The sequence below is a fragment of the Plodia interpunctella genome, chromosome 18 (assembly GCF_027563975.2).
Source record: "Plodia interpunctella isolate USDA-ARS_2022_Savannah chromosome 18, ilPloInte3.2, whole genome shotgun sequence".
In the NCBI taxonomy this organism is placed as follows: Eukaryota; Metazoa; Arthropoda; class Insecta; order Lepidoptera; family Pyralidae; genus Plodia; species Plodia interpunctella.
The window spans coordinates 2,948,178-2,961,065 of record NC_071311.1 but is presented as its reverse complement, the minus strand read 5'-3'; the positions used below and the strand labels follow the sequence as shown (position 1 = coordinate 2,961,065).

The 12,888-nt window shown below is 35.8% G+C and overlaps 2 protein-coding genes across 3 annotated transcripts; both read right to left on the bottom strand.

The window, feature by feature from the left end:
- Positions 1-767: 767 nt before the first annotated feature.
- On the bottom strand, positions 768-3,840 carry Hmgs (HMG Coenzyme A synthase). The gene has a single exon (XM_053758994.2). The coding sequence runs from the start codon at positions 3,052-3,054 to the stop codon at positions 1,693-1,695; it is 1,362 nt and encodes a 453-aa protein (XP_053614969.1). The 5' UTR covers positions 3,055-3,840; the 3' UTR covers positions 768-1,692.
- A 475-nt stretch (positions 3,841-4,315) lies between these two features.
- LOC128677845 (alpha-N-acetylgalactosaminidase-like) lies at positions 4,316-12,876 on the bottom strand. Of its 2 annotated transcripts, none has more exons than XM_053758992.2 (10): positions 12,733-12,876; positions 9,038-9,186; positions 8,316-8,490; positions 7,901-8,075; positions 7,549-7,643; positions 7,120-7,281; positions 6,555-6,770; positions 6,002-6,148; positions 4,771-4,843; positions 4,316-4,480 (listed from the first exon to the last, which is right to left on the bottom strand). In XM_053758992.2, the coding sequence occupies exons 1-10, from the start codon at positions 12,868-12,870 to the stop codon at positions 4,380-4,382; spliced, it is 1,431 nt and encodes a 476-aa protein (XP_053614967.1). In that variant the 5' UTR covers positions 12,871-12,876; the 3' UTR covers positions 4,316-4,379. The 2 variants fall into 2 exon arrangements, with proteins under 2 accessions (XP_053614967.1, XP_053614968.1); XM_053758993.2 differs by lacking the exon at positions 12,733-12,876 and adding an exon at positions 11,471-11,618.
- Positions 12,877-12,888: the final 12 nt, after the last annotated feature.

Below are 12,888 nucleotides of genomic sequence, written 5' to 3'. Positions count from 1 at the left end.
CGAGGTTCGATCTCATAATTATAACCTTGACGTCTATGACAAACACTTCTCGGATTTGCAGACACCCACCTGGCAGGACTATTCCATTTTTTTTTTAATTACCTAAGTAATCAGGCATGGATTTGTGTGTCGATTGTGTAACGTTTAAATCATAGTTGCGACTTAATAGTCTTTCAATAACTTTACCTAGTAGTTATTATGTTACTATGTTACAACGACATACTTAGGTATTTTTGACAAAAAAATTACCGTGCGTGAATATTTCTAACATTCAACAATATCATTTTTGATTATATTCTATTAAATTACGGGGATGGGGAAAATCCAATCCATCGCTCAATCGTGTCGTTTTTAAAAATTAATTACTGAAAAAAATAAATAAATTACGGCTAAGTTTCTCGATGTTCCTACTAGACCATGAGTTGGTTATCGAATGATGATTGAATTGGCAAGTTTGAGTGCCAATAGTAATTGATCATTAATTTACCACCGACTTCATTAGCTCATATTAGTCTCCAGTTTTTCAACACGTAATTAAGGTCAGGGCCTAATGACTACGTAAAACTCAGAGGGTTATTCATAAAAAGTTAAATAAACATATTTCACTAAAAGTTTTAAAAAACTTTAAAACTTAAAATATGTTTTTATGAGACAAAACATATTTTAACTAGAGTCGATCGTACGAGAGTAACCAAATTTATTGAAGTGTTAGAGGATTTTTTTGGTATGACATTAAATGTATAACTTGGAAACAAAAAAAATATATATATTCACCGAATCTGTTTTCTTTATTTGACGTTTAATATAAGAATGAACTTATGTAAAGCATACATAACATTTTCAAATTAGATTAAAAATAAATGCTCAATAATCGAGAAATTTCTGTGAGGATATTCTGTAGCATGGATGAAACTGTCATAAAATTGATAGTGTCTTATCCACAGGTCTTATCTATTACAGAGTTCAAGGTCTGTAGTCTATGCAATAACTTTGTCTTATATTTCTTAAGAGAATGGCGAGCTTGTAACAAACGTGATAATTTATTAAATAATATTCTTATTTCAAAACAATTTGAATGGAAATGGCATTTACAAAGATACTGCTAATAAAATAAATTGGCTAAGTTGTAATTTAAATGTGAGGTAAATAATAATGTTTTACTCCTAATTTTTACATCACAGAGATGGGTATTTCATGATAATAAATGCATTCTATGCATTATTTTTAAATTGCATCAATATTCAAAATAATTTAATGTGAATAAGGTAATTTTACACACACATTTAAAAAAAATCTTTTTTAATGTTATATTTTCATCAATTTGTGTGATACCTTTATTAAAAATACAAATATTATATAATACAATGAATGCTGATAGGCAAAAAATTGCAGTTAGATCTAATACAGCTTGTATTTCATATAAAATTATAACTATATTTTATTTAGTAATAATTTCTGTGACAACCCTAAAACCCTGTCTAACCAGCATTCAAAAAATTATAATATCAACCAACACATGAAGAAACCCAATAAATAATTTATATAAATAACATATACAATAAACAGTAGACCCTGGAATATAAATAAGTAATAAAATCACTAAATAAATAATTTATCCAATATTTATAGAGACAAGTTCTGTCTCCTGCACCATAAGCACAAAATTAAACTAAACTAATCTTTCACCAATCTTCATACTTTCCTATCATATGTGCGTCGTCTTTGGTCATCAATATTTGTGAGGTAGTAAGTGCCGGGGAACAACACATCTATGGACCCCGTCGGTGTGTATGGCGCCGTGTGATAGTTGGCAGTCCTCAAGTCCATGATATCAGAGAATACAGCTGGATCTACACTTTCTCTTTTGTCTAAGAGTGAAACGGAAAGCTTCAATGAATCTATCAACCCATTTAACTTTGAAACATCATCACAGATGTTTATAGAGTACATTGTGGATGCTAGCCCAGATCCATATGAAAATAATGCAAACTTCTTTCCCACTAACTCTTTAGGAGATTTGCTTACGAGATATGAAGCCAGACCTCCATAGAGAGACGGTGTGTACATGTTTCCAACATTACGAGATATATATAGAGATGGTTTTGTTTTCTCATCAAACAACTTCTGGCTGTATGTCATGAAGGCATTCTCAACATCTCTATCAAAATATGTGTCTGCTAACTTGTAGTCTTTAAACTTTGACAGACCCGGAAATTGCTGTTCCCGGACCTCTGGTGGTGAATTTAGGAAATCATTAAAACATACTCTAGCTAATGATTTTTGCACCAATTTGCAGTATGGAGAATGGAACAACATTCCATCTAAACTCAACAGTCCTCTGAAGTCTGGATCTGTCTTTCTCATTTTCTTACAAAATAAATTATAACAACTATCTAAAGCACTGAGGTAGCATTGGATTGAAAGTTTTCCATCTACTAATGGAAACTCTGAAGCCAAGTCTGGCTTATAGAAGTCATATGCATGTGCCATATATGAAGCTCGCACCCCACGGTCAAACACTAATGGTGCATTGGGGCCGATAAGCAGAGCCACTGCTCCAGCTCCGCCCGTAGGCCGTGCTGGGCCCTTGCCATACACTGCAATGTCGCCAGCCACAACTATGGCTTTTCTACCATCCCAAGATGAGGATTCCACCCAATTGATAGCATTAAAGAGAGCAGCAGTGCCTCCATAACAAGCATTTGTAGTGTCAATGCCCTCAATGTCTGTAGCACCTTCTTTCGCAAATAAGGTCATTAGAAAAGTTTTGACACTCTTACTTTTATCTATAATAGTTTCAGTGCCCACTTCCAGGCGACCTATATCGTGTACATTAATGTTATTCTTCTCTATCAGTCTGTGCAAGACTGTAAGACATAAGGATTGAATGTCCTCTCTGTCAGAACAAAAGCCCATTTTGCTTTGACCTAATCCAACTGTATACTTTCCCGGGGACACGCCGTTGTATTTCTCGAGCTCCGTTTGGTCCACATACTGGGAAGGCACGTATAATTCCATGGCGAGCACGCCGACATTCTCAACTCTGCCTCCCATTGTCGCTCACAGTAACTTTCACGAATTTAATAAAATTAACCAGGAAGTGCCGAGTGACGGCGTGTTAACCGAGCGGTTATCGGCGCAGACTGATGCTCCCCGCCGTTTCTCAGTTAAGTCTCGTCTGCTATGTACGTCAGCACCTACGTTACCGGTTCACCATTGACCTAAATATCAAACTTTCTTTCAATAGTACGAGATAGTACCATAACTTGCACGTCACGCGGCGTATCAACGTGAAACATCGGCCGATGATACTAATATACAAGTTACGTAAGATCTGATTATCAGGGCATCTGTTTTTCCGATTTTTAATACATTTATTCAAACTTTTAAGCAAAAAAAAAAACTAGGTTATGTACAGTACACATAACCGATCGAATCAAGTTATTGACGGGAAAATGTCAAAACAAAGATATGTCATGAAAGATATGTCAATGTCGTCAGACAGATCTTTTTTTATTACTCTCAGAAAAAGGACAAATAAAATACTAAGACAAAATAGTAAATAACAACAAAGAGCAAGACCAAGTATGCGTGGAAATAAATCAGGAAAGATTAAACTCAGTCACAGTAATAGTAATTTTACGTAAATTTTCACGTCTTCACAGACGCTTGGAAAATGTGGTCGAATCCGACGATATCGCAAAAATGAATGATTTTTATCTCAATCTTAATCCTAAGTATTTTATCACTTTAAATCCGTCACCACTTCAGCAGTCAACCTATTTCATTGATAAACTGCCACGACCACGAGTGGACTTCGTCCGAAATATGTATAAAAACTGTTACGTATACAATGGCCTAGGTATAATAATAGGTATACTTACCTATTACCTAGAATAACAGAAAATAAGGGAGGGAAAATAAGGACCCATATCAAACATGAGCTATTTTTATAGACTAAGCCTGTATCTCATATAGTGTACATATGTGCCTACATTACATAGATCAACAAAATAAAAAAAAACAGTTTACTAGGTAGGTACATAAGTAATGATGATTTTTTCTAACATGCTGATGTTTCCTCCGAAACGGAATCAATATCAAAAGAAAATATTTTCATAAAATAATGAATTTATTAATATCTGTTTTGCTCCACTTGTGGTAGCCAATATTAGACTTCGGGACCAAGAATCATCAAAATCGGTCCAGCAGCGGTTTAGTCGTGAAAGCGACAGACTGACTCTTACATATTAGAGCATGGATTTCATGTATATGTATATACACTAAGTATTAGGATAAAAAAACTAAACGAGTAAAAAAACATAATATTACTTTTTTCGATTAGTATGGATAGTAGGTACAATTAATTCTTATTTAAGTTAGCTTTTATTATCTTTTATGACTCTGTTCTTATATATATCTTCGGTCTCTTGTGCGTTGTTCTCACTCTTTCTCGGTATAAATTTGTAAAACTTTACCCCTGAAAACAAAATATAATATTTAAAGCAGATAAACTTTAACCACATAACATCAATATGAAATTGTATAACATTGTGTAAAATTTAATAAAATATAATCTTCTGGATGTCTAAATATTAATCGGATGCAAATAGCACCTCCCATTTCCACACACATGTATTGTCTCCACAACAATGTTTATGCATTCGCGTCGACATCAGTCCGAGTTCGGCGATAGTGTGTAGCCGGTATAAAAAGATTTACTTGAGAAAATATAGGAACATATTTAGAGGCTAATGAGTAAGAACCAACCTAAAGGATTTATTCTGACTTCAAATACTTCATCAGGTCTCAGGATTCGGTCTGCTTCATCTTTGTACAGATCCTGAAAAACATTTACACAGTCTAAAGACACCAAAAAAAATTAAACATATCATAAGCTAAAAAATGTTTTGTCACTATCGCACTTTTCGACAATTTGACATTGACAGAACGAGACAAAACTTGATTTAGAAGTATAACTTTTATGAATATTTATATTTTATGAATGAGATAGTACAAATCTAAACACTTCTACGGGTATATGTACATATTCATTCGGTTTTAAGAGTACAGACAACCAGGGATGCACGCAACCGTGCGAATTGGAAACGAAAAAGTAGGTAAGCGGATCCTTGGCTCCGACGCTCAAACAATAAACAACCAAGAACACGGTAAGATGAGAAATAGAGACACCAGGGTTGATACAGGCTTTTTTATAAAGTGTACAATTTTTTTGATATAACTACTCAGTACATGTAATATTTACAACAACTTCCGAAAGGAATAATAGTATGTGAATTGCACTGATCATTCAATTTGTAAGGGAGGGCAAAACATTTTTTGTCTTATTTTGACCTCGATTTCTTTGGATACCGACTCAGTTTCATTTCATCATCCGTAAGTAAGTACCTATCTGCTTACAAAATGTGTGCAGTGTAAAAAAATACCCTGTATTAAAGTGGGTAGGTACCTATATAAGTAGGTACATAGGCTAAGTGTATCTAAGTTCATAAGTGCAATATCATGTAAGTAAAGTAAAAAACATTTAGGTACATTTAAAAAATGTATTGTTTTTTTATCGTTTAGTCACAATGAGTCACAGATATAAGAACATTATACAATGTTCTGTGCATTACATTACAATATCTGTGTAATGAGTGTATATCGGCGTTGCCAGGTTTTTTATTTTTTGGGAAAAGCGGGATTTTTATTCCGAATAAGTAAAAAAACGGGATTTATTATTTCGTCAAACGCATAATGTAAAAAAAGCAAATTGATATTAGTTGAATTACTTACCATAGCAAAATTTTATGGAATATATAAATTAAGTCTAGGTATATCTATTTTATAGATTTTATGCAATTTATATGCCGATGTCGTGGTTTTTTCCTTCTGACTGCAAATCCAGAAAAGCGGGTCAGAGATGTCCGCGCGGGACAGTAAATTCTAGAGTAAAAAATCGGGACATCTGGCAACGCTAGTACATATTGTAAATAGGTACCTTGATATCGTAACTTTGTTCCTTCAGACTCATTTCTTCAAAGGTGAAGTTTGCGGGGTAAGGTATGCCGTCATCTCTTTGGCTGACAAAGGCCATGGCGTAAGAACCGTCGTGTAACTCTCGTTTCCAGATCTCCAGGTTTTTTCTCTGAAATCATTTGCAGGATAAATATTACGGTTAACCAAAGTGTTAGTTAGTAATCATCATAAAGACAACCTGGACTCCGACGATTAACAGCTGAGAGGCAACGGAGAATGTTCAGAAGAGTGAGCAATCCTAAATCAATTATCTAATTTTAGCAAATGAATAAATGATGAGCATCAATGATAATTAGACAATAATTTGCTCAGATATTATCAACAGTAAATTATAAGTCCTTGTAATCTTATTTGGTTTGTTTTTTATTATATGAAATATGATAGTATGGTACAAAAATTAAAGGGCCCAATGGGTCTAGGTCCAAGGGCCTCTGCCCTTGGAGCCCCGATGTACTGTGGTTTATCCCACTGAATAAAATCTCCACTTAGATCAGCTATTAAGCAAAGATACATACAAGTTTATTTTCCTTATTTTTCCACACCCTAATTCCCTGTTTGCCCATCTTATCCTGGTCCACGTCAATAATATCCTTGTTAAGCAGAATCTCCTTGAACTCAGGTCTGATGGTCGCCAAGTCCACGCTCATGAGCAGGGGAGCAGCCAAAATGGACCACACCGCCATTTGCACGCGGGCTTGGTCGATGGACAGACCGAAGTTTCCTATTAGCAACTGGAAAACAGATAATAATTGGGTTTTAGGATAGGATCCAATAAAGCTAGTGCCATCTTATTTGGTATCAATGAAAACAGCGTCATTGGCTCTTCGTCTTGGCACAAGCTGAGTGATACCCTTTTGTAGCATATTTAATGTAAGTACCTTTGTAATATTAACATTTTGTTCATTTTCTGTGATATATTAGTATGTAATAAATAAATTTATTTCTATTTCTAAAGCTACATATTTATTCAGCGACAGTAGCGCCATGTCTGCAGGACATTCCCGCAAATGGCGGGAAACTTAAAGCCCCCACAGCACAACTATACAAATTTTATAACACTTAAACATAGACTGAAATTACCATATCTGGGTCATTCCAGTGCCCTGGGCCTGCGAACTTGGCCAGCCGGTCCTGGTTGTCGCCGAACCAGTCCATGATCTTGGCCATAGAGGACCAGGAGTCCTCGATGTCGTCCCAGTTGCGCCACAAGTTGCAGTGCTCTGCTATCGATGCGTAGTTTGGCTAAAAACATGTTTTTAGAAATCAAAATACTTACATACTTACTTACTTAGTAAAAAAAATGTAAATGGTTGCAAAAATATGGATAGATCAGAATCGAATAGACCAGTCACCTTAAGGAATGGCAAATCCGACAATAAAGAACCAGACACGACACGGGTCGTACTGGGTCACAACCAGTGCTAATCATTTTATTGAGTAGACACATATCGATGCACATGAATGATCTAACAAGAAAAAAATAATATAGAGTACACTATACAAACTAACCAATATGCGTTCTGGCTCCTGATAGGCTGGCCAACTACAGGAATACATTATAGGACGTCCAGTTTGATTCAACAGTCTGCCAAAATTCGGATAACCTGTATTGAAAATTGGGAATAATATTATATTTATTACATGTGTATGTATATTGTACAATTATACCTTTGTATTATGAACCATTGTCCCAGATGTTACACAAATTACTGTATATCACGCACAGAGTATCCTCCTCTATCCTCGATATGGACCATATTTAAGACATGGACACGGAGACTCTGCCCATCCGGTGGACCAATAACCTGTCTGATTGCTCAGTAGTACAAAAAAGCGTCATATAAAAAAGCGGTATACTTACCCTCATCCATGGCCTCCGGCTTGATGTAGCAGCCGTCCAGCTTGAGGTAGTCAATCTCCCACTCCACAAACGTCGCGATGTCCAGCTCCTCGCTGCCTAGCACCCCTGGGTAGCCCCCGCACGTCATGTTCCCGTAGTCTTCGTACATGCCGAACTTTAGCCCCTTGCTATGGATCTGAAATTGTGAAGTTGCACATTATAATAATTACTGTGTTTGCCATTTTCGTTTTAGTGCAGTAAAGTAATTTGTATTGTATTGTATTGTAATTTATCTCAATTACACAAATAGCATTACAAATATGATTTTGCCAAACGTTGGCGGATCCGGTATACATTGCTGGTTTTTTATTGCGGTAAATATGCTTTATACTCATACAAACTATGCTCGTGCATTCGCATCGGCATCACAACTTACATAGTCAGCTAACGCCTTCATTCCACTGGGAAAACGTTCTCTATCAGGAACCATCCGCCCTTCTTCACTTCGCTTCTTCTCCAGCCAGCAGTCGTCTATCCCGACGTAGTTGTATCCCGCGGCCAGGTAACCCTCACTTATCATCAGATCTGCTGTCCGTTTAATTAGGTTCTCGCTGGAATTTACAATTAGAGACTTTAGGTTCTTGGGGCAGAGGCAAATGGTTGAGGGAGTCAACAGGTGACCCTCGGGTGAGTAGCTTTCTCGCATAGTCAATTTCCATTGCAATTCAACGCGGCAATGCTGCCTTTTTATAGGCACCTTGCCTAATATTATTTTATTATGTAATTTAATTTAATATACCTAATTAGATAATATGAAGAGAAAATAAAATTGTACGTGGATAATTATTTTTCACACGTTAAAACCGCATCTCTAATCATCAGCGGAATATTGTTTTTCATCGTAAGAAGAACATTTCAAATAAAAATCTCATAAAATTAGATCATATTTTTTTCTTTCAAAATAATATATTGATGTAGTATATGGCCAGTGCCAAGTGCAACATATGTGTACCTAACTCGATGTGTGCCTGTGCGTGTACATTACACACACACAGGCACACATCGTGTAATGAATCTAAATCTTTTTATTTTTACTTATTTATTTGGAAGACCACCAACTTATTACCTGCTAACAACAATTAAAAAAATAAGTATTACCTAATACATTCGTTAGGGTACTTTTTACAGTCCGTAATGCACCGGAACCTCTCCCAGGACAGCCAGCCCATAGGAGGCGTCAGGGCGAGGCCGTTGTCCAATGCCGCCGCGCATGACAAGATCGCACCAACCAGCAAAATAGGCACCATCTAGGTAAAAAAGACTAACAATAAAAAAAAATAACTTAAAAAAAGGTTTTATTTAAATGCTCCAAAAAGAAGAAAATAACATTTTCTTTTAACATTTTCACTATCAAATTATAACCTTTCACAATTTATATGATCATATACACTACAAAAACAGTATGGGTAACTGTACAAAATATTTAAATATTTAGGTATTATACCTAGTCTCGGGAAACATGCGTGTTGTATATCCACACACTTGTTTCGATCAGGTTTGTCTCTAAACTCCTACCTACCTATACTTTCTAGCAGCCTATACTGGCCTCTCAAACCTTCCTCTGGAATCATACTATCTATTGATGAAAATCGCATGAAAATCCGTGTTTTTGAATTTATCGCGAACAGACAGACTGACGCGGCATAGGACTTTCGTTAAAGAAGGTTAACGGTAATAAATAACCGTGTTTCCGTTATCACCAAACATTTGGAATTCTTAAAAGGACGGCAGGTGATAGCGAAATATATACACAATACCCCGGGCACAACTAGTATTTAGTACACAATAGAAAATTGTGTAAATACTAGTAGCGCCCCGGGGCTCCACATCCGTGGAGATATGGGAGTGGGACAAAGACTGTTACTAAGAAACTGGGCCAAGCCATGTGCCAAACTGTACAAGTACAAGTTTACATGGTCCGCATCTTGTCTTTCGGACGAATCATCATCGTCCGCATGGACCAATTTTAGAGCAGTCCAATTGTCCCTTAACTCGACTGTGAAATGAGATCCCTAAATGAGATAAGTCCGCCATTGTTGTTCGAATTAATACAAGAAATATACATGGTATCATTTTTGTAATAATTATTAGATAGATTAGTGTGTGTGATGCCTGTATTTGTTTTACGGTTTTACCCGAGCGAAGCCGGGACAGACCGCTAGTTACGTATCGAAGTATTGATTTAAAATTAGCTGTATCCCGAAGTATCGCTTATATAGGAATTTAAAAAAATTAGGTTAAATGTTATTTTAGTCTGAACTGAGAAAGTAGAGGAAAAATCTTATTTAAACACGAGAGAGCACGTCGTCGTCGCTACTGTTGAATTTTGATAGAAAAATTAGATGAAAATTAATTTTCCTAGTCCGTCCGTCCATTCCAATTCTGGTCACCGGGTCAAGTAGATATCCTTGTCAATCTGTATCACATTTATTTAAGTTAACAGTTTGTTTATTTAATTTGAATAGGCAAGGTAAGGAAAGAAAAAAAATCTGATACTTTGTTCATGACCTTATTTTTCGGCAAGTGTGCAATCTAATATGAAGTAATTTTTTATCGAGCAATTTAACTCGTAATTCAATGAATTCAATAAGTAAGTACGTAATGATTGTATTCAATCAATTTATTTTTATGCAGTTTTCACGAAATTAGTTTATTTGTTCTTAGAAGTCATATCATCATATCGAGTATGTTATTGCTAACACTGGTGTCAGATTTTATTCAAGTCGCCTAAAGGCATTTGACATGACTTTTACGACTATTTAACCTAAGTAAGTACCTAAGCCTTGGGCCACAGTCGGATCCGTTGGCAATCTGGCAAAAGCCTTAAAATAAATATAGTAGATTATACACAAGATCTACCTATCTTGTGTATAATCTACTATATTTATTTTAGGTACAGTGAAGCGTTTTAGACGAAGCGTAAATATCCATCCGAGCCGTATGCGAGGGTGAACTTTGATGACGGATAGCTATGCCGACTATGCCGAGGGTTTAATCTCTACTGTTCACGACGATTGCGGGGAAATTGACAAGACAACAATAAAATAAGCGTTCTGAATGTTAATATGTGTAATATTCGTTGATGTAGTTACGCGCCTGTATATGTACTTGGCCAATCAAATTACTGCACATTTTTATGCTGATTAAACGAAGATTCTACTTTTTGTTATCTAGAGCATGTTACTATTTTATGAGATATTATTTTAAGAGCAATTATTCGAGAAATTATTATCGAGCAAAAAAATTCATAGACGAATATTTTACTTTATGTAAGCAGTTTCAACCTAAGTTTATTTGTTTGTTACCTCTTCACGCTCTATCTGCTCAACCAATCTTCTTGATATTTTCTTGAAGTATGGAGAAGGACATAGGATGGGTACCTTTCATCCCGGAAAATAAACGCGGGCCCGCGGGCTAAAGCTAGTTTATCATAATGTCAAACTTTAGGCTGCAGTTTTTTTCTAGGCAAAAATATGAGATTGGCTCATTCAAATGTTGGAATTTAAATTATTGTTTATTTGTATTACTCACCATTGTCCAGTTACAAAATCACCACAAATACAAAACATCAGTAAATTAAAACAATAGTTTTCTAAATTCAAAAATAAACGGCACCAAACATGAAGCACGAAGCGTCCGACTTGGCGTAACACAATCGTCTGCATTACTGTCTCTCATGGTCATCTATATAGCCTCTTTTGTGCAAAGATAACGACCGTCAGGAGCAGTATTGCTGATCTGTTTTTAAACAACAATTCCAACAATTCTATTTAAAAAAAAACAAGTCGATAATTTAACGTATCAATAAAAAACAAATTAATTAATAGGTATTACATAAGAAACCCCCGACTCTGAAGTTGCTTTCACTCATCTTCTAGAAAAGAGCTGGTGGTTAGATAAGAAAGAACACTAGATTAAATTATCTTTCAAAAAAACTTATAGATTGGTAGTTAGATCAAAATCGGTTCAACCATTTGGCGCTACGATATAAGACTACGATTCCACTGACTGACATACAGATACACTTATAATAGAAAGTTATTTCAGGTTAACCTGCACACTTCCTGCACATATCTATAATATTAGTATAATAAATAACCCTGCATATACTTCCGTCAACTCTCGTGGATGTCGTACGAGGCGGCTAAGGGACAAGTCTTGGCAGCGCTTATGCAGCTGTTGACGTCAGGCATGCCTGGGGCAGGTAGCATTTTTTACCAAATATGTTTGAAATACACGTGGTGCACAACCACAACAAATTCCAAGTTCTTGTAATTGCATGCACATGTCATACACACGCATATGTTTGTTACCCACTCAAAAATTATTAAATTTTGATGAATTTCGATTTTCACCTAATGACTTTTTATACCAACATTTTGTTAAGTCCATCAGTCCAGATCGAGAAAGGACCAAGAATCAGAAGGACTTTTGAATGCAATTCTGCCAAAAACCAATACCTAACAAAAAGAAAATAAAACCTACATAGTAAAAACAGGAGATAACGCTAATGGAACGTGTAGAATAGACACTGTTTTGTATTTATCTGCATAACAAGCTTCCTTCTAACGGGACCCGAAGGACCAGCTGTCACTACGTCGCCGGTCATTGACCCCGATTGTGATTGAGATAAGATTGACAAGTGAATAAATAGGTATTTATCCGAAGATTGATCCTCTGAAGATTATTCGGCGAAGATTGGCCGGTGATAAAATGTTCCCGTTTCAAAAAAATAAAAACAAAGTTACCTATATGCAAAGACAACAAAAAAGTAGATTTTACTTTTACCTTACCTCAAAACTGAGCTGTGTGGGTGTTGTTTGACTTCCTATAGGTCGATAAGTAGGTAGGTACATACAAAAAAAACCATTGGGAATAGAAACAGGTTTCTGACTTCTTGGTTGGAATGTTACCATTTTGAATCGATTCATTGGTTATGAATTCTCGTA

Excerpts from the sequence above, each read along its gene's own strand:
- LOC128677845 (XM_053758992.2), bottom strand. The coding sequence starts at position 12,870 with ATGAATCGATTCAAAATGGTAACATTCCAACCAAGAAGTCAGAAACCT. Across the intron at positions 7,644-7,900 it reads GCCGGAGGCCATGGATGAGG|GTTATCCGAATTTTGGCAGA; the intron begins GTAAGTATACCG and ends TTTTCAATACAG. Across the intron at positions 6,149-6,554 it reads AAAATAAGGAAAATAAACTT|AGAAAAAACCTGGAGATCTG; the intron begins GTATGTATCTTT and ends AAATGATTTCAG.
- Hmgs (XM_053758994.2), bottom strand. The coding sequence starts at position 3,054 with ATGGGAGGCAGAGTTGAGAATGTCGGCGTGCTCGCCATGGAATTATAC.